Source organism: Camarhynchus parvulus, chromosome 1, assembly GCF_901933205.1.
Source record: "Camarhynchus parvulus chromosome 1, STF_HiC, whole genome shotgun sequence".
Lineage (NCBI taxonomy): Eukaryota > Metazoa > Chordata > Aves > Passeriformes > Thraupidae > Camarhynchus > Camarhynchus parvulus.
In genome coordinates, this window is record NC_044571.1 from 16325761 (window position 1) to 16350514 (window position 24754).

Sequence of the window (24754 nt, forward strand, 5' to 3'; positions counted from 1 at the left end):
CTTAACCCCATCTTTCTTATTCAGCTTGCTTGCCAAGGCACGTGTACAAGAATCTTGAGATCTGTCCTTGCTGTGTAATTTTACCAGAATGTGCCTGGAGGTGTTTTCCCTGTGTTTGCTGGTGATTTTCTTCTTTTCTGTGTTGGGTGTGCTGTGGGTTGAGCCAGGCTGGGGATGGTGAGTGTGACATGAGGGACTCTGTCTTGGTTAGCAAAGGACACAACTGCCTTGCTTAGGGTTTGCCACTTAAGTATGTGAGGTGATGGAAAATAGTTCCTACATCTGCCCCTGCAGAAGAAGTTGCGCTTTGTTTCAGGTCGACCCTGCTCTGTGTTTGAGGTAACTGGTTTTAAGTTTGCTGTGGCTCAGCAACATGTAGTGGTTGTAAGATAGAGGCTCAGAAATACCGTTCTTGAATGTTTTCTGTGACAAACAGTACAATCAACAAGCTAATTTAATAGCAGCTTTAAATGGAATACTTAGGTGTAACTGAGTTCTAAGTAGCACCTCTTTGAAACAGTAATATATTGTGTTCCTGCAGTTGGATTTGCCTCTTTTCAAACTGCTCTTTCAGAACTTTCAGTTGTCTTATATTTTTAACAGGCTGGTGGGCATGCTGTAAAACAGCCTATCTGGTACAACACAGGCTAATGAAAAGCTGGAATCCTTTTTATGTTCTCACAGACGCTCCGGTTGTGCTAAACTTGATGACTATCACTGCAGGGTTGGAATCTTTATTACTGCACCAAGTGCAATCTGGTACTTGGAACAAAAAGATAAAAACCATTCTCTGTTCTAAAGTAATCTGTAAAAACAGTTACTGTGACTCTGCATCACCTTCCATGATTTATTACTTGCAGTGGAAAAGCTTTGAATTTTTGGGGGAGTCTGTGAAAGTATAAAGTATTTCAAATTTATTTGATGGCTTAAAAGGATTTCTACTCTTAATCTTGATGATCACTTATACTATGAATGCTATTGTGTAGCAAAACCTGCTTATTTTATGGTTGTACTCAATTTTATTTATAACTCCTTTCAAGTCTCAGTCTTGAGTTTTTGTAATAACTGTCCAGCATGTTCACAGACAACACACACGTGAAATAAATTCATCAGTCACTGGCATTTAAAAAAACTTTTAATTAGCCTTAGCCATGTTCTTGCACTGTATAAAGTTTTCATCATCCAGTCCATCATCATAGTGCTTTGAAGTTTCTTGAAGTTTCAGTGAGGATCACGGTTTCAGGAAAATACTCAGTTGTATGATACTTCTCTTTTTATGTGTGATATAGATGACCATTTTATTTTTTTTTTTGCATGTGAGTAGAAGAGTCAAGAAATTCCAAGTCAATAACTTGCTTTTCAACTGTTACTTCTTTTATGTCACAGTGGAAAGATGTAGCTTCTAAAAATGTTACCTTTGACAAATTAATCATGGAAAGAGTATGCACATATTTAAATTTTAAAAACTCCTCAAGGTTTTGGTGATGTCAGCTTTAAACCTCATGGAAGTTGCTTGAAAGGAAATTATCCAAGAACATAATTCAGAAATTTGAATGTATTTACCCATTATTACTTGAAAAGTTAATGGAGAAGGATAATAAACTTGCTGGCTTTGTTGTTTCAAGGCTAGATGCTTGAAATGAGTTTGACTTGAACACAAAGTTCAAAATTCTAGATGCTGGAGTACAAAATCACAGTAACACACAAAAAAGAAAGCTTGTTTTTGCTGTTTTACACTAGTCTAACCAATCTGTCCCTTCCAGTTTCTAAACCCTACAAGAATGTGGCTCATTGCTTTTATCTGCAGTTAGCATTTCCCTAACACTTCTCTGTGCGCTGTTACAAGTCTGTTACAAATCATAGGGCAGGGCTATCACTGAGCACTTGGGCCTTGTACAGATTTTTCACATTAGTGTTTTGTTCTCTCTTCAACTGTAGTTGTGCAAGATAATGTGCTTTACCCAGAGGTATTGAAGTTGATGATTGTTTAACTCTGTGCAAGTGAGGCAGGGTGAGTAGGTTATGTATGAAGAGTCTTCCATTTTTCAGTAATGTTTCTTGGGGGTGAAAAGGAATAAAGCACATTTTACATCTTTCTTTGTTTTAGAAATCCACAGAAAATGCAAATCATTAGAGAATGAACTGTCTAAAACAAGGAAATGAAAGTTTGCATTTGGTATTTTTGCTACTTTTATTTAACTGTTGTTTCTACACTACTCTCCTACAGATAGTTTGTTAAACACTTGCAATTTAAAACCAGCAAGATAATGATATACCAATACAAAAAATCATCCTTTCCAAAAAAAGAAAACCCAAATGCCAACAACAACCTCCCCCCCTAACTTGTTGTATTATTGCTCCACAGGAAACTGTTGTGCTGAAAGGAAGAATTAACTGGTCTTTCAACTTCAGCCTTTTTATTGTGAGAGGGGAGATCACAGAAGTGTTACCATGGGGAGAACAGCAGCGAAAGGTAAGGCCTGGTAGCTTTAATCCAAGAGGAAAGAAAGTGGGGAACCTGTTAAATTTTCTTTTTGGAGCTGGTGGCATCCAATATGACAATTTGCTGTACTGTTAGATTAAGGAAGACAGTTTGTGATATCTTCTGAATACAGGTAAGTTCAAACTTCACATTGTTTTAGAATACATATGCTGAATTTGGCTGTCTTGAATTCTACAAGTTTAACGAAAAGAATTCTGTCCTGTGACAGCCTTGAAATCATTACTGCGCTCTGAAATTAAGGAATGTGTCTAGATGTGCTATTAAATAAAACGTAGGGGTTATTCTGGAGATGCCTATAATTTAGCAGAATAATAACTAAGTAGTACAAAGAACCAAATTTTATCTCAATGAATGGCATTAGCAACTGTCTTTTGAAGATAAAATGAACATTTTAAAAGAAATTCATCCACAAGTACACGGTGTACCGCAAAGGTGTGATTTCTGCTGTGTCATGTTGCAGATGTTAATTGTGAGTTCAGAGCTAAAATAGAGAGTGAGACTTAAGAAGAAACAAGAGTGTTTGGGCTTATGAAGCAAAAAAAGAATATGAAGAGCAAAAGATCCACTCTCTGAAACCATGTTGTTGCTGCTTTGGAAGCTTCCAGATTGGTAGTCATCCTCCATAAAAGGCTGCTAGCACTTTTGTACTTTCCTTGAGCTTACCACCTTCAACCCAAGCTGCTTTATGTGCTTGTGTGTTCCCTTGGTAAATAATTGTCTTTTGCTAGAATAGATTTTCGGTAATGGCAGGAGTCATCCATTTAATTGTTGCACGAGGAGTTTATGGAGGAAGTCTGACCCCTTCTCTTGTAGGTTTTCTGCATGGCTGTTGTCTAAATATAGTCAAAGAGACTGGCTGTTCCAAGCAGATAAGATAAGAATTTTGCTAGGGAAGCACAAAAAGAAAGGAAAAGAGAAATTTTCATATTCACTCTGTCTGGATATCCTCAGCTGTGTGCACTGAGGTTTGGGGAAAGGTGCTCACACCCCTGTGTAATAGGCAGTGAGAAGAAGGCCCCTTCCTGAGCAATGATAAGTCTTGGGCTTGTTTTAGTAAACTTCATTTCAGGGTGAGTAACAGTGTGGCATGGGAAGAGCAGAAGTTTTTGTCACCCAAAGGTATTTCACATACACCAGGAAAATACAAGGGGTTTGTTTGAGAAAAGTGGTATCCTGCCATGTTCTGAAGACCCAGAAGAGTTGAAGACATTGAGGTGGCTGAGGGATAGCTGCAGGAGTCTTGACAGCATGACTGTGACCTTCACTTTCCCCATACTGCACAACATGCAAATAACAAGTCTTAGAAGGCAGCACATACATGCCTTCCCTGCATGTAGCACACCATTCTGGGATGAAAACTATTGCTGTTAAAAGACATGATGTTTGCCATCCCTTAGACATAACAATCATCTAGTTTGCTGAAAGGTTAAGTCTTCTAGAAAGAAGTTACAAAGTTTTAAAGCTTCTCAGGCAGGAAACTGGAGTTCAGTATGGGAGCTTATAAAAGGAAATGCACATTTGTCACCAGGATTATCCTTGCCCAGAGTTTTCTCTGCCTTCTCTGATTATTTTTTATTTGGTATTCACAAGTCAGTCAGGATAACTTTGTCCTTTTTTTTCCCTTTGTCTCTAATTTCTTAAGTGATAGATGTGGTTGCTCTTGCCTGTCTTCTGTTGAGTAATCTTATCAGTAAAATTCTGTGGTTACTGATAGGGTGGGAGTAATGTAAACACACAGAGTTTTGAATCAGTAAGCAGAAAGCACTATGTTAAATAATCTTACTCTAATCTTGGCTTGTATCTAAAGCTTTAGCTTATGGAGTGCACTCTAGGAAAGAAATTGTTCGTGAACAATAGAATATGTTGCTTTTAAAATTTTAGTATATGCTTTATATGCTATAAAGGTATATGCTACACCTTTATATGGTATAGGCTAAATATATATAGATACATAGCAAATATATAAATGCTGTGTAATTATATGTAATACTTTATTTTCAAAACTTTTTTTGAAATAGGTATCCTTTTCTTTATTGTTTTTTTAGAGAGCTGAGTAGCATTTGATTAAGTCCATTTGATTAAGCAAAATTTCATTCCAGGTCTTGTTTTGGCAAATGATCTAACACATACTGTGTTTTACATTGAGAAATAAACTGAAACTTTTCCCTTTAAAAATGGACAGGAGAAGATAGATGATGAATTAAGCTGGCCTATTTTTTTTGTTTGTTACCATGAGCTTCAAGACTGTAGGACTAATAAGTCTCTTCTGTCTCCAATATATAGATAGAGTTCCTATTTTCAAGTCAACTTTCCAGGTTTCAAGGAATTAGGCATTGAATGTGGCTAGGAGCTGAATGTGCAATGGGAAGAAAAGAAAATACTCTCTGTACATGTACATTTATTTACAGGTACATATTATGTCTTTCATTACCTCATTTTTTGAGGTTTGACCTCAAAGCTTGACCAAGCTGAGGATCATGTGCAGAGAGAATCATCTTGTTCAGCCCAGTGATTTGAATTATAGCCTTCTGTCTGAATTTTTTTCTGTGATCTTTGGAAACTAACTTTGTTAAAATATAGAATATCAAAATTTCAAATATAAATTGGCATGCATTAAAAAACTCCATGTGTTTATAAAAGATTAATATTTATAAAATTGGTTTTTAACAAAATACTACTTTATTTATATTTTTTTAGGAAATAAAGTAATATTTTTTTATCCAGCCTAACTGTTAACATTGGAAAAAGCACACCTGAACAGGACTGGGAAGTATAGACTGTGAATAGTGACTGTGAAATACAGACTGGGGAAAGTTTTCTGGGGTGGCAATAGTAGATACAGGGTGTCTGATGTGGAAACAGGTTGGGAATTCTTCCTGCTAGTAGCTTTGCATCTATTTAGACAAAACACTCCAGCTTTGTAATGGTATTCCCAGCTTCCCACTGATGAAGGTTGGAATGCATAAAAGCAAGGGGATCCTTTGAAAGCAATCTTGGTTTTATTCAGGCTTGTTCTTGGATGCTTCTGCATATGCTGGGTGAGATTTATTTTTGTGCGTTTTAAAGAGGAAATTTCCTACCTTCAAAAACAAGTGATAGTGACAGTGCTTTGTGTTTCCTGTGAATGAAAATGCTTCCACCTCAAATGAAATAGTTGTTTAAAATGCTGTTGAGGAGTCCACTTATTAATATAATAATCTCTTCTTTTCTTGTAGTTTTCTAATGGCTGATAAGAAAAATACATTGCCAAGAGTGTTTTGTTTCAACTTTCATATTTGCTGTCGTATTTTTGAAAGAGGTACTATAGCTAGCTGGTATAGGGAATAAATAATTCATGTAGTGGTTGTCAGCAAGAACACATGTGGTGTCCAGGCTGCAGTTTTTCACATTCTTTCACCTGTTCTTGATATCTCTCAGCATGAAAAGCTGTCATTTTGCTTTTAATCTGGCACTGTTTGGTAGATACTCTTTCATGACTCTGTCCTTTCAAGCTTTGGGTGTTTGCAAGAAGCAGTTATTAGTTCTCTTCTTTCAGTGGAGCTCCACATAAGAGACTTATTGATTTCCTTTTTGGACACAGTCAGATTAAGAAGTTACTTGTTCTGCAAGCTGACAGCCTGATGTCTGCCTTAGTACCATGACTGTTCGTGGGAAATACTGACTAAGGTTATAGAATGTGGCAAAAGGTCCTGCCGTTGATTGCTACCTCCCAGTAGAAAATTAGCTCAATCCTAATGAGGCTGGATGAAATATATTTTCATAGGATGTAGGATGGAGAAGGTGAACATTAGCCTTGCATGTTTTCAGTGTTACTGAACTAGTTTTAGCATTATCCCTTCTGAGATTCCCACAGGTAGTTGTAGGGTATCCACTTGTATGGGTTAAAGCCCTACTGCTGAGGAGGTACTGGGGTTAGAGTTCTGTAGGCCCTGTCCCAAATAATTTCAGCAGTTCCATCTGAAGTTGACCTTCATTAGCATTTTTTTTCAGGAATCTATATAATAGAAAATTTTCCAAAGCAAACTTCTTCCAAAAGAAAGACCATGTAAGTCAAGCAAGAAGATTAAGTCAAGATGTAAACATAGCATTTTTTTTCTTTTTCAAAGGACTTGGAGTCCTGCCTGTGTCTGCTTTAGGAGAAAAGGGTGGTAGTTTTGCAGTGTATTTTGAGCAGTTATGTAAGCTGCGCATTGATTTTGTAGGACTGTGAAGTCTGGATAATTCTTGGAAGGTGTCGTGGTCCTGAGTACACTCACAGATTTTAGTGACCCTGACTCACCTGGGGCCTCCACCTGCCCTGCCCAGGACCCCATGTCAGCCCCTGCCCCAGTGGTGCTGCAGCAGGGCCAGTCTCCAGATCACCACAGCCCTGGCCCCATGTCCCATCCCAGCCCCAGCCTGTCTCCTGGGATGGTCCCCAGTGCTGGGGCTGCCCCCAGGGCCACCCCCCAGGAGCTCCTGGACAAGGTGATGGGGTGGCTCTCATCCACAGAGCCACGTGGATTGCTTATCCTCTCCTCACTGAGTGGTAGGGCAGGATTTTGGGTCTGGTGGCAGAGGCTTGTCATGACTCAGCTCTTGCATTAGGTGGCAATTTCCTGATAATGAAAGATGTGAGATGGAAGTGCTGAACACCATACCTTGCTTGTCAGTATATTTAATGAAATGCTTTACTTACAGAAAAGAAACACTGTTTCTTAATCTTTCTGCAGAACAACTCATTGTTTTTCAAGTGTTTCTGTCACCAAATGCTTCACATTCTAGGTCAGGAGTGCTTTTATTTCAAGAGCAAGCCAATCAGTAGCTGTAGACTTAAAAGCGAGTGAATACAGCTACTAATAATTGACTACTAATGCAATCTTAAGTAAAAGTGAGCCTTCCATTCACCTGTACCAGTTCAGGCTCAGTGGGGTAACCCAAGGTGTGAGCTAGGCGCAAGCCTAACTAGAGGAGCAGCCCCATTCCCAGTAGTGAGGCATTTGCAGACCAAGAGAGTTATTCTCCTATGCAGATCTTGGTAAAAACAAAAAAGATTTTTAGATCTGAAAATGCTCTTGCATTTTTGTTGTGAGGTCAATATCATGTTTGAATTGCACTCAAGTCCAGGAGTGTCAAAAGCAGGTCACCAAACAATGTATTTTAAAAGGAATGAGTGGAACTGTCTCTCTCAGTCTTCTCCATTATAGCTGCCCAGCTCTCCTGCATCTCTCATACATGCTGAAATCCATCCCAAATGAAATATAGCAGACTCCCTGCGTGTGTGCCAAGATTAATGATAGAGAAGGTAGATTTTTCTGAGTGATTCTTTTCAATAACTGATGTGTGCTTAGATAGCTGCTTTGAGTATTTGAGAATTTTATATTGAGAATATTGAGTATTAAAGAATCTCAATATAGAATGAAATCTTTAACTCAGAAATATGGTTTTAGGATGGGTTTGTTTTTTTTCCTTGTTTCTCAGTTCACAGTGATCTGTTTATAACCAGATGTATAAAGATATCCAGTGATCTTTAGGATCTCAAATTTTGTGTAGGTTGAAGTAAAACTGTTTAAAAATAGGACAGGATTGCTGTCTCTGAAGCTGATATTCTATATTCTGCAACTAGATATATTCTAATAATTGATATAAAGTAGTCAAAAGCTCTGATTTTCCATGCTGTGCTTTTCAATATACTTTGAAGGGAAAATAGTGTGGTGATTAAATTTACATACCTTTTTGATTATGTACCGAAATGAACAAAATAAACTCAACAAGGTATTTTGTATTGTTTGAAAGCATTCTGTGCTATGCTGGACATAGTTATGATGTGAATATAACATTTATTATGTAATGGAATCTTGTCTTTTAGATTCAAAGAATATTAGAAAAGAGAAAGATGGAAAGAATCAGCAGGCAAACAACCCATCTTTAAAAAGTGGTAGGTATTGCAGCTGTCAGGTTCTTAGTTAAGGTACTCTAAAAGAAAAAGTGTGTGTTTGGATTGCACTATTTTCTGACTTCTTTTCCTTTTTGGAATCTCTTGGGTTATTATGGTGGGTAGTTAAAAACATACCTTTGCTTTTGTCTAGGTGTTAGGAAAGTATGTTTTGATATAGAAAGTGATGGTTGAAGCTGCTTGAGTTGAACCTGCTAGTTTTACTAGCCAAATAATTACTCTTTGTGTGTATAATCAAAGATGTTGTGTAAACTTTATTATTTTTAAACTGTTACTGATTTGTTTGTTCTTCCCCTCATGTATTTCTCAGTCTCATGCCTTTTATGCTGCAGTTACCTTCTGTTTCCTTACTGTGTTTGCTGGTGCCAAAAGAAGGATTTTCAGTTTAATAGTTTTAAGTTTTTAGGATTGCTAACTGGATTAAATTGCCTGGGATTCTAATTTTACTTTAAATAATTGATGTGCAAGCAGAATTTGTGTTTTTTTTTTTTTAGTAAATGGAGGAAAAGTGCACTCTTACCAGAAATGATCCAGATTTTTGGCTAATTTAGCCTCTACTATGCACAGCAGGTGCCATAAGGCAGTGTATACATGAGATTGCTGTCAGGTAGCTTCTGTGGTGGCCTGCAGGAAGACAACAGCAACATCCTTAGATATGCTTTGCATGTTCACGTTTTTTGTTTGAATTTGGACAGTAAGAAATGTCATTAGTAGTATGGACTTAAGTACAGAATCTTTTCAGAAGTTCTTGATAAAATGACGCTGAATTATTTAAACTCTCACTCTGCTCACTTTTCTGTGCTCTCTGACTCCTGATAGATGGTCTGGTTCTTCTTGGGTACCAGTGGAGACAAGTAGCATAGTCAGTGATCAAACATGAAGGGATACTGGCACATTAGCTGGGTAATTGACGTAATTGAGGTATTGTATCTTTGCATAAAAGATACAATACCAGTCATAGTGCAGCCTTCAGCTGTTACATTTGCCAGAGGTAATTTTTTAATTTATTGGGATTTTGGCCATCACAGAATGGGTGAGGTTGGAAGCAACCACTGGAGGTCATCTTGGTCCAACCTGCTGCTCAAGCAGGATCTCCTAGAGCACATTACCCAGAATTGTATCCCAAAAATTTAGGAGTATCTCCAGAGGAGGAGAATCCACAACCTGTGCAGGCAATCTGTCATCTTTATTTGTCCCTGTTACTTTAAACCAGAAAAGGAAGCATATTTGTCTGTTTTTCCTTCTTCTGCACTGTAAAAGGAGCTCCAGTCAAACTGGACTCAGTGTTTCTGTTTTAAATAAGGTAGTCTGACATGACAGAGTGCTGTAGACACCCCTCACCAGCAAAGTGCTCTTCATATGTGGATAAGATAACCATATTTCATGAGTCACTGGAAAATGTCCCTGCCTCCTCCTGAAGCTGAGAGCAAGGTGTTGAAAAAGCTTTGTGGAGAAGCAGTGCTAAGCGAACAAGCCTCATTCTGTATTCCATGTTCTTGACTCGGTCTGTGCTGTTAACCTAGTGTCTGGGAACTGAACAGCCTCATGAAATTCAGGCTCAGCTTTGTCAAACAGAGAGGAATTTCTTGCAAGATCTCTGATTTTCTACAGATGAAATAATTTTTATTCTGTGTTGTTGCTTGTTGGTGGCAAAGGAGCAGAAAGAGCCTCTTGATGCTAGATGAAGATGCCGTACAATGCTTTGGGCTAGCAGCTAGGAAGTCTCCAGAGTTTCCAGGGCAATGTGTGATAGGAAAAGTCAAAGAGGAGATATGGAGGTGTGAGAAGAATGGGTTAAGAAAAAATAGACTGAAGTGAGTAGAGAAAGATATGAGGAGGATAAAAATTTTAATTGAAGGATCACAATATGTAGAGAGAGGTACACAGTATAAAGTGGAGTATGAAATACCTTACACCTAAACTGCTGCATTTGCAAGAGTGTGTGAACAAAAATTACAAGGAAATCTCATCTTTGAAGAAGAAAGATTATGGGATGAAGACTAGAAAAGAGGCATCTCCATGTCCAAAGTCTCAGATGGGTGCCAAGGGAACCGAGGGGTGATCTGAGAAGACATGACTTGTTCCATCTGCCCAAACATTCTACCAATCTGCAAGTGACAATTCATAGTTTAAATCTTGAGTTAAAATTTTGTAAAACTTTTGGCTTTCACTAAACTAGAGAATTACGTGTGGTGAAAAAAGATGGGGAGCACTTCAACAAACCAGGCATTCACTTATTCATGGCAGCAGATGTGACACGCCCAGGGGTGCTGAGGTAGGAGACTGATGTCACAGGGAGGCTTCTTGCTGCTTTTGGAGAACTTGTAGTGATCGAGGAAATTTCACCATGGCTGGAAAAGGTCAAATAGTGCACACTGTCAAGGAGGACAAGATGGGAGCACCTGGGGAATTACAGGCTGGCCTGCTCAATCTAAGTCTTCAGGAAGACTAGAAAGAAAATATTTCTGGAAACCATTTCCAAGCAAATAAACGACAACAATGAGGTTAAGAACAGTGGAGGTAGATTTGTCAAGTGTGTGAACTGTGCATGCCTTTTGTGCTTAGTTACTCTGGAAACCAGGGAAAGCAATGGATCTTGTTCATGTCAACTTAAGCAAAGCTTTCTGTACAGTTTCTGTAGCGTCCTTTCAGCCAAACTGGTGAGATGTGGTTTGGATTGGTGGATGAAAAATTGATTGGACTGTCAAGCTGTACAAGGACCACCTGTCAGATGGTAGCTAGTGGCATTTCTTAGAGGTCAGTATGAGGGCTGATGCTGTTTAAGGCCTTACTGTCAGATGGGGACGATTGGACAGAACCCACTGCCAGAGCAGTTTGTGGGCAACATGCGATGGGGAGGAGTAGACTGGAAGGCAGGACTGCCTTCAGATGGATTTGCCAGTGCTGGGGAAGTGGCAGGACCGGTGAATGCAGAGTCCTTCTCGGCCGCGGGCAGAGCGGAGCCCTGAGGCAGCCCGGGCGGGCAGGAGTTCAGCGGGAGAGGCCCCGAGGCCGCGGGCAGAGCGGAGCCCTGAGGCAGCCCGGGCGGGCAGGAGTTCAGCGGGAGAGGCCCCGAGGCCGCGGGCAGAGCGGAGCGTGGGCCAGCAGCGAGCTCGTGTGGCCAAAGAGCTCCACTGCAAAGGGATCCTGCAGGCAGCGGGCCGGGAGGAGGCGTTCGCTGCCGCGGGGAATTTGGGAGGCTGTCTCTGGAGAGCTCTCTTCAGTTTTGAGCTGCACAGTACAAGGAAGGCACTGCTGTACTGGAGTAGGCTGGCTTGAAGTCCTGCAAAAAATTGAAGGAGCCAGAATGCAAAAAACTGATACTGAAACCAGAGGAAATGTTTCTTTTTCAGCTAAAAGAAAAGAAAGCTCATGGGAGATGGTTATGCTGTCTTCAACTACCTGTCAGGTGGATGGAAAGGGGACAGAGCCAGGCTCCTCTCAGAGCCACTGTGGAAGAAGAAGTGACAAATACTGGCTGGAGCATGAGAAATTCCTCCTTGATGAGGAAATCTTCACATTGAGTCTGATGGAACCCTGGAGGAGCAGGAAGCTGAGCTGGAGACCTCCTGAGGTCCCTTCTAGCTTGAGTTAATTCGGAATTGGCAGGTTTGACAAGAAATGATAGGTTATTGATACAGCATTGAAGGGTCATTGACCCATGGGTCAGTGCCAGTAATACAGGCAACTGTGACATGAACTCAGTCCCTCCATTTTTAAATTAGTCAGGCTTTTTGCCATTGCTGCTTGTTTTGAATCACTATTTAAGAGCCTCACTTCTGTGCAGGTTTTAAACGAATATTTTTTTTCTTTTACAAAAGGCTCTAGTTACCTTCTGGTTTGGGTTTTGTCTTGTTCAATTTCCAGTATATGCTGGCTTGCTCTTCAGCATAACATTTTCTTTTTCTCTCTAGTTTTCACTTTCTTGGTGGGTTATAAAGTTGTGGTTGTTGCATAACGGTCTTTTCTTAAGCTGTTTTATTCAGCCTGCAGATTTGAGTGTGAAGAGAAGTACACATTAAATTATTTAGTATGAGCTAATTTTCTTAAGGATATCTAGTTGTCAGAAGCTGCATATTTTCAGGGTCTTTAAAATTAGAAATATGTATAACACAATTGCTTCTTTACCTGTGTACACTGAGAATACAGAGAAGCTTTCATGTAGATATTTTTTCAATGTGCTTATCTTTCTAGAGATGCATCTTACATATTGCAAACATACATGTGTCTCCTGATTCTATAGCTGCAGTAATTAAATGATAATTAGCACCATCTCTGAGAGCTTGGCTCTAATTTAATACAGTGTATCTTCACAGGTGGAGAGCTTCTAATTTTAACTCAGGACATTTCTGCTTGCTGCAAGAGCTCTTGATGGCTAGGATTTAAACCAAAGAGCTAGGCATTGTTGTTTTCCTCTTAGCTTTATTTGTAGCTGGCTGCTTACCTTCTCTGTCTTTCTAGTACATGTTCTGTTACCTTCTGTGTCTTTCTAGTAAATGTCCCCTTGCAAAAAACAAAACTGTTTCTTTCTTTCTGTGTTTTTGGTCACACCATGAAATCTTCCATCCTGTTATTAAAATTCAGATAATTTGGGAAATGTTACTATATAATTTTTTGGAGGAGGTGAATGGCTGTTTATCCTGGTAAATGCAGTGTCACTAAAGTATCTGTATTTGTACAGTCCTTAACACAATGAGGCTATGCATGACTACAGCTTTTACATCATGTTAAATCTGAGGCAGCTGGGACACAACTAATGTTTTCTTTTGACTAGATTTAATTATGTAGAATTAGGTACTTTACTAAGGTAAACTCTGATTTTTAAAAAAAATTTTTTTAATCAGAAGGCAACCTGAAGTGGCAGCTTTATTATTGGAGTCCAAGAAGAATTTTTGTAAGATAAAACCTTTTATTTTTGCACCCTCCTTGGCTTGTTAATGACAAGAGCAACAAATCTGGAGGCTGCTTTCTGGGGAAAGCTCTGAACAGCTATTTCTGCCTTCCTGAAATATAAATATATGCTTAAGTTAATGTATCCTGCCTTTTGTAAGGAATACAAAATCAGTTTTACTGTATAAATGTGTGAATAAAATTTTCATTCCAAAATAGGTGGAATTCCAAGATGTTGTGTAAAAGTGTCTTTCTCACCAGCCTGCATATATTGCAGACCACCAAATTAACAGCTTTTGATGTTTTACTGACTTGTTACTGACTTCTCACATTGCTGATAAGCACATGGCATCTGCAGTGGCAAGGACAAAGGACTTGTACACATCTGAGTCTGTTTTACCAAAACCCAGGACCTCAGCAGGCCGAGGGGATGGTTCCCTTTTGCTTGAGGCACTTGATATTGTCAGCTGAATGCTGTCCTACTGCAGGAAGACTCTGGGTTTGAGCCACCACACATCCTTCACAGAAGCTGTGTGCAAGTGCTGGAAAATGCTGCCATTTTCTGATTGTTTATTTGCTTCTCCTCTCTCCTGAAAACTGCAGAGATCTGTTTAAGTGTCTGTGCCCAGTGTTGTTTTTGGAAGAATTACTGGCACACCTGGAGCAAGCTCTCCATCATCTCCAAGGATTTTGCATTAGACTGTGAGTGGCTGTTGCTGAGCCACTGGGTGGCATCACTGCATCACTGCATCATTTTGGGTTCATCAGTGCTTTTTTCTTCAGGAGCATCAGAAAGATGTCAGCTGCCCAAACAAGAAAAATAAGCAAAAGAGCTCACTCAGATAATTTAGTAACAAAAATATTAGCTGTTCCGCTGTAGCTTTTCTCTTACACTTTATATTAAAAAAATTAATATGCTTGCTTTGTATTTTGGATGTTGGTACTTTGTATATTTCCATTCATGCAAAACTGGTAACACTAATTAAATTCAGAATCCACTTGCCCATACACATAAACAATGACACTACTAACCCTGGAAGAAAATACCATGATTTTGTTACTTAACATTGCCATAATATTTACCTATCTGTGCCATATTACATGATATTCTACAAAAAGAAACCTTTGTGTGACTTCAGATAAAAAGAGACAAAGATGCAGTTGGAAGGCTGTGCTAATTTTGTTGATTTCTAGTGGATAGTGCTCATAATATATATTCCATATGTCTGTGTTTTTCAATGTATATCATCTTGGTACTCATATGAGGTTATTCTGTCAATCCTGCTGTTAGGGGAACAATAATATAGCAAGGCTAATGTGATTTATATAAGAATACTTGGGAGATCCCTCTGCAGAGAATTGAATCTAGATATTCCGGCCTAGATAATTTTGCATGTGGAGCACCAAAAAAAAAAAAAAAAAGAAAAGGAAGTTTTATATTAATTTTGCCTATTGTTGTTCACCCCTGTAAATTAACGTTACTTTTGAAGCTCCTTCAAGGTCTGTATGTATTTCAAAGGTGGAGTTTTCATTGGAGAATGATTCTGCTCTTGAAAAAAATGTATTCTATAAAATAGTTGGGTTTTCTGTCCCTTTCTTTTCTCAAGTTTTCATTTAATGTAAATTCCTTTTTTTTATAACTGTGTATATGTATTTTTTTATCTTGTGTCTTCCAGAACAGTTTAATTGGGATGATTATCTGAAAGAGACTGAATCAGTAGCTGCCCCTCTGCATTGTTTCAGACAGGTATGCCAGATACTATTTTGCAAGTGTGTGTCTGTTATATGCCTGTTACTGGGTGATCCTAGAAAAACTTTCACATTTAGACTGCTTGCAGATTTCCCATTTGAATTCTTTTGATCTGTAGTTATCAGTAGCTTGCAGTTTTGGCAGTTACCAGCTACGGAAGTTTTTTCCTTCTTGGTTTCTGCCTCAAGCCAAATTTTGAGGGTTTCATTAAAATTGTTTCTTTGAACTCTGTTTTCCTTTAAAAAAAAGACTAGCTAATGAAAACAGATAGCCTTGTCAGTGTTCAAAAATGTTTTCTACTTTTTTTTCAATAATCTTAGCGCTACCATGGTTTTATTGAGAATTAAAAAATTGGCTGATTGTCAGAGGAGTCTGCCCCATTTTTGAAAGATTTCTTTCAATTCTGTTTAGCTGTAAGATGTGTGTGTAGTAGAGTTACCACTTTTTTTCCTTTGTCTCTAGTATGTTTAATTTTATCTCTTTCTGAGCAGAGTGCTTTCTACTTAGGGGTAACAGATACTAAAATTAAAAAAAAAACAAGTGGAATATATGGGAATACAAAGAAAATACTGGATTTATGATGAAGGGTGTTTAATGTACTATTTTGTATTACTCTATACCCTAAAAGTTTGATTCCCCTTACCTGATGGTTTAGTATGTATTTGCAGATGCAATTTAAATTTATCATCTTGTGCAAGCTAATGACCTCCAGTTGTTCTGCCCTCTGGAGACTGAGTCGGTGTCTTTAGGCATCTTTCTCTGTGTTTTCCCAAGCTGAGGTGTGTCTTGTCTGTGTAAAGTTAAACAGGAATCATATTTATCTGTGTGCCCTCACTGTGTTAGGAAGATAGTTGCTAAGGAATTGGATTGTTCAGGTTCATAGAAGTGTAATAGGTGTGACAGGCAGTGCATGTCTAGTTTAGTGGCTTGGGCATGCTCTGAAATTGTTTTCTAGGGTCTGTTGGTGGTCTAATTGTACTGTAAATGATACTGGCCTCCAGTGGGGGCCCAAATAAAAAGCAGCACAAATTGAATAGTCTGAGAAGGAGAGGAGCCATCACTCAGTGAGTCTGAAGAAGTTGCAGGAATGGAGAATTAGGAGAGAGAAACACAGGTGGTAGCATTTCCTCATGCTAGATCTTGGATCTTAGCTTGCTCTTTGCAGATGAGGATGAAGGGTGAAGAGCCCCCCTCATGCTGCTTTCAGTGAGAGGTGGCTAAAAACGCTGGTGTGCATAGCTCTGAGTGGAGCTGCAGAAATTAATTTCACAGTATGTGTTTTTCACTAGGCAGAGACATCTCAAACTCCTCCTGGGTAGAGGCTGAGGGTGGTGTTTTGTCCCTGGATCTTTCTGAGGTTAATGCCATACTCACAGACCACAAACCACCATGACCAGAGTGTATGCTCCCAAGGAATGTAACTGATGCAGAAAGCTGCTCAAAAGCCTTTTCCATGTGCCTTTCTTGCATCTTCCTCTCCCCTAGTAATGCTCAAGAAGTCTGAACTGAGCAACCAGTGCCTTGAATAGAGGTGCTTAGGTGACGTGCATTCACAGACATAAATCCATGTGACCTGGATTGCTTAAGTAGTGTGTGAGTTGAAAAGAAGAGCTTTAATTTATGTGCACAGCAAATTTCAAAACAATTTGCATGTGCAGATTTTCATTTTTTCTAAGAGTTGATCCTTAGGTAGAAAGTGACATGCAATGGTGATAGGTGCCGAGCTAGATCCTCTCACTACATAATGTTTGCAGATTTTAGAATCCAAAGTGCTCGTGCTTTGCCTGGGACTAATTTGACTTTTATTGGGTTGCACATGGATTGTACATGCCATTATTACTCTGTGTAATTCAAGGAAATACACTGCTGTAGCCAGCCAGAAAATAAAGTGCAGCAAGAAAATTAATTTGACAGTTACATCCACAATTTGTGACCTGTGGGAATTTAAAAAGTTTAAATTTTGTAGTAATTAAAAAATACCTGGGGAACAATAAATTAAAGCCTCTACCATAAATTAAGACACAGACAGATAATGGAAATTGATTAAAGTATTTATCTTAATTTAGAAGGTATTTTATCTGTTGCTTTAAGTTGTTTTTAATAACTACTTAAATTTTCAATGCACTTCATATTCCTTTTTCTTGCCCTAAAACTTTTTCCCAAGCAGTTGAAAATTTTAATTGTAAAAGCTCAGTCCCTTGTGATTTGAGCAGAACTTAAAGGAAAGCTCTTACTGAGTGAGGTTTTGTTATTTTATTTAAAGACAAACTATCATGGAGGACTTACCTTTTTAGTAGAATGTCTTGAGTTGTTGGTATTTAAACAAGCTCACCTTTTCCACAAAGAAATAAACTCCCCACTTTCTCGATTTGTGTTGCTTTTCCCGCTTGTACAAAATAACAGCTTGACAAGCAATATCCTGAAATTGAATTGCCCTTTAAATTTAATATGCTCGGGCTCCCCTTTCAGCCAGCCTGCTGTCTGAGTTCAGCGCTGGCAGATGCTCTCTGAATTCTGCTCGCCTCTTAGGCTTTTGGGCTCAGGCTCCTCCAGGGCTCCTGCTGTTGATCTAGGGTGTGTTGCAAATAGTGCACCTGCACAATATAGCAAGTACAGCAAGATGTATTTTAGACATTTAAATGCGGCAGAGAAAAAATATCACTAACACTTGTTCCAGGAGCAGATTTCTCCTGTCTTTTCCTGGGCCCACAGACAGGCAAGTTATTTTGTCTACCTGCTGTGGGATCCCCACCTGGCCTGGTCAGGCAGGCACAGGGGGACAGAGGAGTCCTGTGAGACTGAATGCCTATGGTTTTGTGTATTCTAACATGCCTCCTGTATTAGAAGTCAGACTGTGTTAGTCTGAACAGGATAGCTACTGGGGTTAAATGTCGTGGGGAAGGCTGCTTACAGTTCTGGGTGTCTGTATTCAAAACGAGCTTTGTACTGAAGAGTTGCAGAAAAGAGTTTGTGGGGTGATAGGAGAATAGTCATCATCTAAGAGAAATTTCAGTGCTTTACTTATTTACATTGTTGAAAAGTACTGAAAAAGAGTCAGTTGTAGCTTTTGGGTTTATTTGCTTAAGTGCAAAAATAAATTAAATTATAGTGTTGGCCAAAAATTCCATCAATAAAATTTAGGCTGAAAATGAGGAGACAAGTAAGGAGAATAATGAGAGTCATTCCATTCCAGTTAGTGTTCATACAAAGTTTTAAACATCATTACATGTCATTTGCCTGCAATATGACAGAAGGCAGGTAATCAGACTGCAATCCAGTCAATCTCTGCCTGTAGTGTGTTGATACATGAGTAAAAAATACCCTCTTTTGTTCATCTTTAGCATGTGACAAAAAGTTCTTCCTAACAACCAAATTGCATTTGTCACATTTCTTTTCCCTGTGCTAATTAAATTGGCATTGCATTGTATGTTTGTGATTATATTCAGTTCTCTACAAATAAGCACAAACCAGTTTTTGTCTTAGCATGAAAGTTTCATGCGTCTTTAGGACTATTTTCTTTCTTAAAAATGTTAACACTAACTCTTTTTTCTGTCTTCTTTCTTTGTAATGAAAGCTTTTTTTTGATACAGAAGGGTCCAAATTTTGTTTAGATTTCCAAAATATTATTACAATGAGGATGATTGTTTCTTTTGAATTGGAAGCTAATGAACCTTGTGGTTGGGATTTTCTTTTGCACGTGTCTGTTGGTTTGCGTTTTGGTTTTTTGGACTTTTTTGAGTTGAATGTCATGTTTCCTAATGTCCTTTTATTCCTTTCACTTCACTCTTGTGTTCATATCTTCATAAAGGTTCCCTTGTTACCCCATCCTTATCTTCTTAGAAATCAATCATGCTTATGCAGTTGGTAGGTTATCCAGTTGCCTTTTCTGACTTGCTGCTAGACACTGAAAAGTTTAAAAGCTTCTTCATATTTATCATTTTTATGCTAAGTTTGGAGGAAATAAAGCTGTCTGTTGAACAGGCTGGTAAATTTAGCAGTATTAACACCTTCTATTGTAGTCTAGAATTCCGCCTACGAATGATTTCAAAGTTGGCATGAAGCTGGAAGCCCACGATCCTCGCAACGTTACCTCAGTTTGTATTGCTACAGTCATTGGAATCACTGGTGCCAGGCTACGGCTGCGGCTCGATGGGAGTGACAACAAAAATGATTTCTGGAGGCTTGTGGATTCCTCAGACATACAGCCCATTGGGACCTGTGAAAAGAAAGGGGGCATGCTCCAGCCTCCACTTGGTAAGTAACAAAGCTGCTGAACAAATGTGTGTGGAGTATTGCTTTCAGAAAGTCGAATTTACCCTTTCGTCTTGGCAAATTCAATGGTATGAATGGCTCACCAAAACATTACTTAAGTGAAAAAGAGGTAAGTAAACTAATTCTGGCAAAGTGAACTCTGGCTTTTTCTTATTTTTTCATTCTTCTGACATAAGAGTGACCAGTTTTGTTTGTTGTTGGTTTTTCTTAATAGGGCCTTAATATGAAATGTGCCTATTCTGTAAATGTTCTTCACACACCCTGTGCGTGTGTATACAGTGTTTTGTTGCATGATGCCATGCATGCTCCTTGTGGGAGCCCTTGGAAAGAACTGGAGAAAGCCAAATTGCCCCTTACTCTTCATCAGTGCATCCAAGCAGCTCACAAGAGGGCAGTGGCTGCTGCAGGCTTGGGAAGATTCTGCAGGGCTGCAGAAGGCATGACCCTGCAGGGCAGTCAGGATGTTTCCTTGGGCAGAGAGCAAATTGATTTGTGTTCTAGGACAGGCAGCATAAGGTGGGTTAGTGCAGAATTGCAACATTCTGCTCTGAATTTTTACTCTGAGGTAGTAAAAGCAGCACTCCAGAGCTCTAGCAAACTGCAGGCTTAGACTGCCTGATATTCTCATTGCCTCAGATCAGCATATGTTCAGCAATGTCAGATCAGTTTGTCATGGCTGGTTTGTGAGCACAGCGAATGCTTGTGAACAGGGTATAGCTTTCTTAGGCTTAGAAATATCGTGCAGAACTTCTTTTGCCTTCCATCAGCAATATGAGTGACAACATTGTGTCTCCTTACTGAAGAAGTTTATAAAATTGGGAATTCTACAAAGCAATTCCTTGTTACCCAGGGAATGGTCAAAGGTAACTTTGGCTAAACTGCTAGAGGTAGTAAAAATGTGACACTGCCTTTCTTTGCTGTGATTAACTTGTATACTTAGATCTGCATTCTTATACCATATTTGTCAATAGCTTAAACTTCTATGTATGGAAATATTTAAAGACTTCACAAGGATCTCCAAATAGTTTTGCTTTTAAAACAGAGGAAGTATAATGACCAAAATTTACCTGAACGCTCTCTCCCCTTTTATCTTATTATCTTCTGTGATTTTTAGGAGATGCAAGAAATAATAAAAATAATAAACTATAAAATAATAAAAAAACTACCTGTATACAGAAATTGGTTGCTGCTGCTTTTCCATCTTACAGCTTATGAACCTACTTCTGGTTTGGTGCCATCAGTAATTCTTAGAGAATTCTTACTGGAGGTTTAGTGAGGATAGGTATGCTTTCTTTCAGTGGCCTCTCAAAAAGCTTGTCATTCTGCTTTGGAAGCAAGTTCCAGTTTTTCTGTTTGAAAGATGAAGAGAAAAGTATAATTTCACTACAGTATGAATCTTGATTTGCTTGTAGAGAGACAGACACAGGAACAGTTGACGTAACCATTAAGACACTTCACATAGATTATAAGGGCAGATTTTTGTGCTATTGTGGTCCTTCAGAAGTACAAGAAAATTAATGCAACCAGAGTGCCAGTCTAGGAAAATATTACTTATGATAGATACAGTTTGAGCCAGAAGGGCTTTTTTTCCCCCTTCTTTCAATGAATATATAGAGGGTTTGACTGAATACACTAGAAATTCCTGACATCAGGGAAAAAGTTGGGTTTTTTCTTTTTTTCTAAGAAGTTTCTCAGTTTAACCTCTCTGAAGTTCTTGATACAACCTTCTAGAATGAATGAAGTGATACCAGTATAAAAAATGGAAGAATATGGTGGTTCCTTCAGCTGCACACATGTACAGGGTTAAAAAATACAGCTTTGGGAACACAACAGTTTTTAAAATGTTTCTAAGCCAGAGTGATGAATGGAACAACTCTGGTTATGTGTGATGGGGGCAGTTGATTGGTTAAGAGGAGAAACTTTCCATGACCATCAGTAGAAAGGTTGATGCCTTCTCCTCAGATACTGTTTCTTACTCTGATGTGGTCAGGCTGCCTGCAGTGCAGCACCTAACAAGCAGCTGTTTCCCTGCGTTCAGGCATGTAAGTTTACCTGCCCTCTGAACAATTGCTGATTATTCAGAAAAGAATGTGAGTGCCACTATTTTGGCCCTCCTACCCTAGATTTTTCTAGAGATAGGCTGAATTCCAGCAATCAAACATTTTGGCTTACCTAGATAATTTTTTGAAAAAGCCTTTTTGGCAGTTTTACAGCATCCTGTTCCTGGGTAAAGCTGGGAGCTAATTGGGTGTATAATTACCTCCTGTTAGACATTTAACCAATGGATTTTTTTTCCTTAGTAGTAGGGAACCTTCTGGATACTAATGTTCCACTTCTATCATAATAACTAACTAAAATAGTCCCTCCTACCTGATTTTTACATGGCTTTAATTATGCATGTTACATAAGGGTTTTGAGAAAGTGATTATTGCAGCAAAGTGTTCCTGTTCCAGCCTCTGTTTTCCATAGCTTTTCCATCACTTTTTGTTGTTGAGAGCTTCGTTTTCTCAGCAAATTATGTTGCAGATAACATTTTCTCTGGTTCTCAGGACAGCTTAAAGGCCAAATGAAGTTAATTGAAACTGTTGTTTAGTTGTCACTCCTCTCTCTTGCTTGTATATATTTTCTGAGCTACTGAGTTGGGAATGTTGTGTTTCAGTAACCACACGTGTTCAGGTTTTATGAAGACTCTGGTATGAAACCAGGCCTGACAATGAGCTCAGTGGTCCCTGAATTATGACACCATATATCATATAGGAGCTCTGTATTCATTTAGGTGTTGAATAGGTAGTTCTGGCTTGAAAACTGTTTATTCTACTGAAGATAGCTTAAAACTATGAGCTCAAGAACCACTATAGCATATAATAAAATTTTAAATAAGTGAATTATTTAAAATTCACTTAGAATCAAGAATTGCAGGTATGGTCCACCTTTCTAGTTACAGATTTTTAAGACAATTCTTAAAGATCAGTTATGAGGGAACTCATGAGCTCTTGGCAGATTATGGTACTGTTTGCTTTGTGGAAAAAATTCCCATTTGCTGTACTATATCTGTTTCTCTGCAGAACTGTTCCAGACATCTAACTGCTAAAGAAGCAGAAAAAAAATGTCCAGTATGTCTGTTATCTTACTCATTGCTTTAAAGCATTCATTTGGAAAGCAAAGAAAGCAAAAGGATTTTTTGTTTGCTTTGTTTTATCTTTTAACTGTAAAGTGGTTGATTGTGAGGGAAGATTATCTGGAATAAGAAGGTTTTCAGCCAAATCTTTGTTCTGTTTGAATAAGGTAGTTAATCTAAACAAATTTGATAGTTGTTTATGATTTTCATTCACTTGTTAATGAAGAATAATGAAATAGAAAGACCATCTGGTTTATGTTTTTCAATATGATACATGATTTATTACAATTTTTTTTGTTCACTCTTAGGTATGCTTTGTTTTTATGGCTACTTACGTATTTATTTTAATGAGAGAGGGAGAAAAACCAATTGCACTGTTTTTTTGTCTGTAGTTTGGTGAAACAATAACAAGATTCTCAAAAATAAAAAAGTATCTTCTCAATAAATGAGTTAGAACCTGAAGAGAAAGCTAGGTGCTTGTGCCAGGGAAGTTCTACTGGACCAGAGACTCTGTGGGACAACCTGATGGTCTCCTGTACTAGGACTTACATATCATTGAATCCCAGAAATTAATCTGTAGTGCCTGATGTTATGATGAGTGATTTTGCAGGCATGTCACTCAGAATGGAAATGAATTGCACAGCTTTCTGCAGTGACAGTGGCCATGTTCATTTCTTCTTAGCTGCTTCTATTTTGGCCAAGTCTGAAATAGAGGGAAGGAGCATTAGTGAAAGAAATTTTTTTCCTATTGTATTTTACAAACTGAAAGTAGGGCTGTTTGTTTGGTTTTTTGTTTGTCCTCAGGGTTCCAGATGAATGCATCCTCTTGGCCAATGTTTCTCTTAAGAACTCTCAATGGAGCTGAAATGGCACCTGCAGCATTCTTTAAAAAGGTAAGAAGAAAGGCTTTTCTAGTAAACAACTTCATATCAATTGCTCCATGGTTACATTTTTTTTAATGAGGATGCTAAGATATTACCCTGTTGTCTGCAGCAAAGACAGGGAAGGCAAGACTATTATTTAATATTACTTTGAACTGGATTGACATGCTATGGAACTAGACAGAAAGGAATCTGCTTCTAGTCCTTAGAGAGGGCCATTTCTTTTCCTGAGCTGAGACTTCAAAGTATGGTGTGTTATTTAGAAAAATTGTGTTTGCTCATTTTTTGTCTTATGGATTTTAGATAAAATGCATATCACATTTCTTAACAGCACTGTAGTCATGTGAATCTGCACAGGAGTAAAAAAAAAATTAATGGGGAATGAGACCCACTGGAATACAGTAGTGCTTGGAATGGTTGTGTTAAACATTTTCATTGGGCACACACTCATCATTTGAAATGTAGTGAGAAAGTAGTTGAAAATAGCAGAAAAAGCCATTCAGTTTTTTAAACATGACTCTTGAGTAAGTTACTTTGAAATATGGAAAATTATATAAAAATAACAGTGGTATTAAAATTACTTCCTTCAATTTTTTGTTGAGGAGATAAAACCCTGTTGTCATACTGAGTGTGTTCTTTTTGGATACTGAGAGTGATACTGAGAAGTATGTCAGCAAATCAAACAGTTGGGTTTAGACCTGCAATCGCATCACTTGGTGTTAACTTCATATAATTATAATTTTTTTAGATAAGATAATATAAATTTTCTGAGGCATGATGAGCCATGCTTCTCTGTGCTAGCCTGCAGCACATCTGAGATGGGCTTGGATAATAAGTTTCTTCAGGCTGAGGTGGTAATTTGTGTTCTGTCAGATCACAACTCCTGCTGTGGAGGTACACTTACACCAGTCACATGCACTTGATTTTTGTTTTTCTTTGTCCACTTGGAATTGGTCTAAGGCCAAGTGAGTTAACAGAGGCCTATAAATAATGTCCAATGCTAATGAATTTTTCATGGATTAATTGAGAGGTAAAGCTTTTACCAGACAGTTATCAGTCCCCAGAAATATCCATGCTCTGCAAACCTCTTCTTTATTAGCATGTAATAATTTCATTTTAGTGTCTTGGCTGTCTTGCTGCCCAGATATAATGTATTGTTTGCAACCTATTGCTTATGTAAATACTTTTATCAGAGTCTTTCTGTCATGGAGAATTTTACTAATTATCCCAGCTGTGTTTTGGGGGAATAGAATCAAGATTTTTGTTGTGCAGAAGAGCAAAAGCAAATTTAAAATTTGACTAAGTTTCCTTGAATGTGTTTCTATAGCTTCCTGAGAGTAGTGACTATAAATAGTAAGAATGTTGAGGAAAAAAAAAGGGCTGTTACTTAGTTTTGGTTTTTTTT

The 24754-nt window shown here is 38.3% G+C and overlaps 1 protein-coding gene across 6 annotated transcripts in view; it reads left to right on the forward strand.

Annotated features, from left to right (window-relative positions):
* Nucleotides 1–24754, forward strand: part of SCML2 (Scm polycomb group protein like 2) — a 72118-nt gene that overhangs the window by 11103 nt on the left and 36261 nt on the right. For 4 of the 6 annotated variants that reach the window (XM_030946529.1, XM_030946555.1, XM_030946537.1 and 1 more), the window contains exons 2-6: nt 2366–2473; nt 8352–8420; nt 15005–15075; nt 19098–19332; nt 23273–23361. In XM_030946529.1, coding sequence (XP_030802389.1) covers nt 2452–2473; nt 8352–8420; nt 15005–15075; nt 19098–19332; nt 23273–23361 — 486 coding nt within the window. In that variant the 5' untranslated portion in view covers nt 2366–2451. Of the gene's footprint in view, nt 1–2365; nt 2474–8351; nt 8421–15004; nt 15076–19097; nt 19333–23272; nt 23362–24754 lie in introns of those variants that run through there. The other 2 variants (XM_030946566.1, XM_030946575.1) reach the window with 2 other exon arrangements.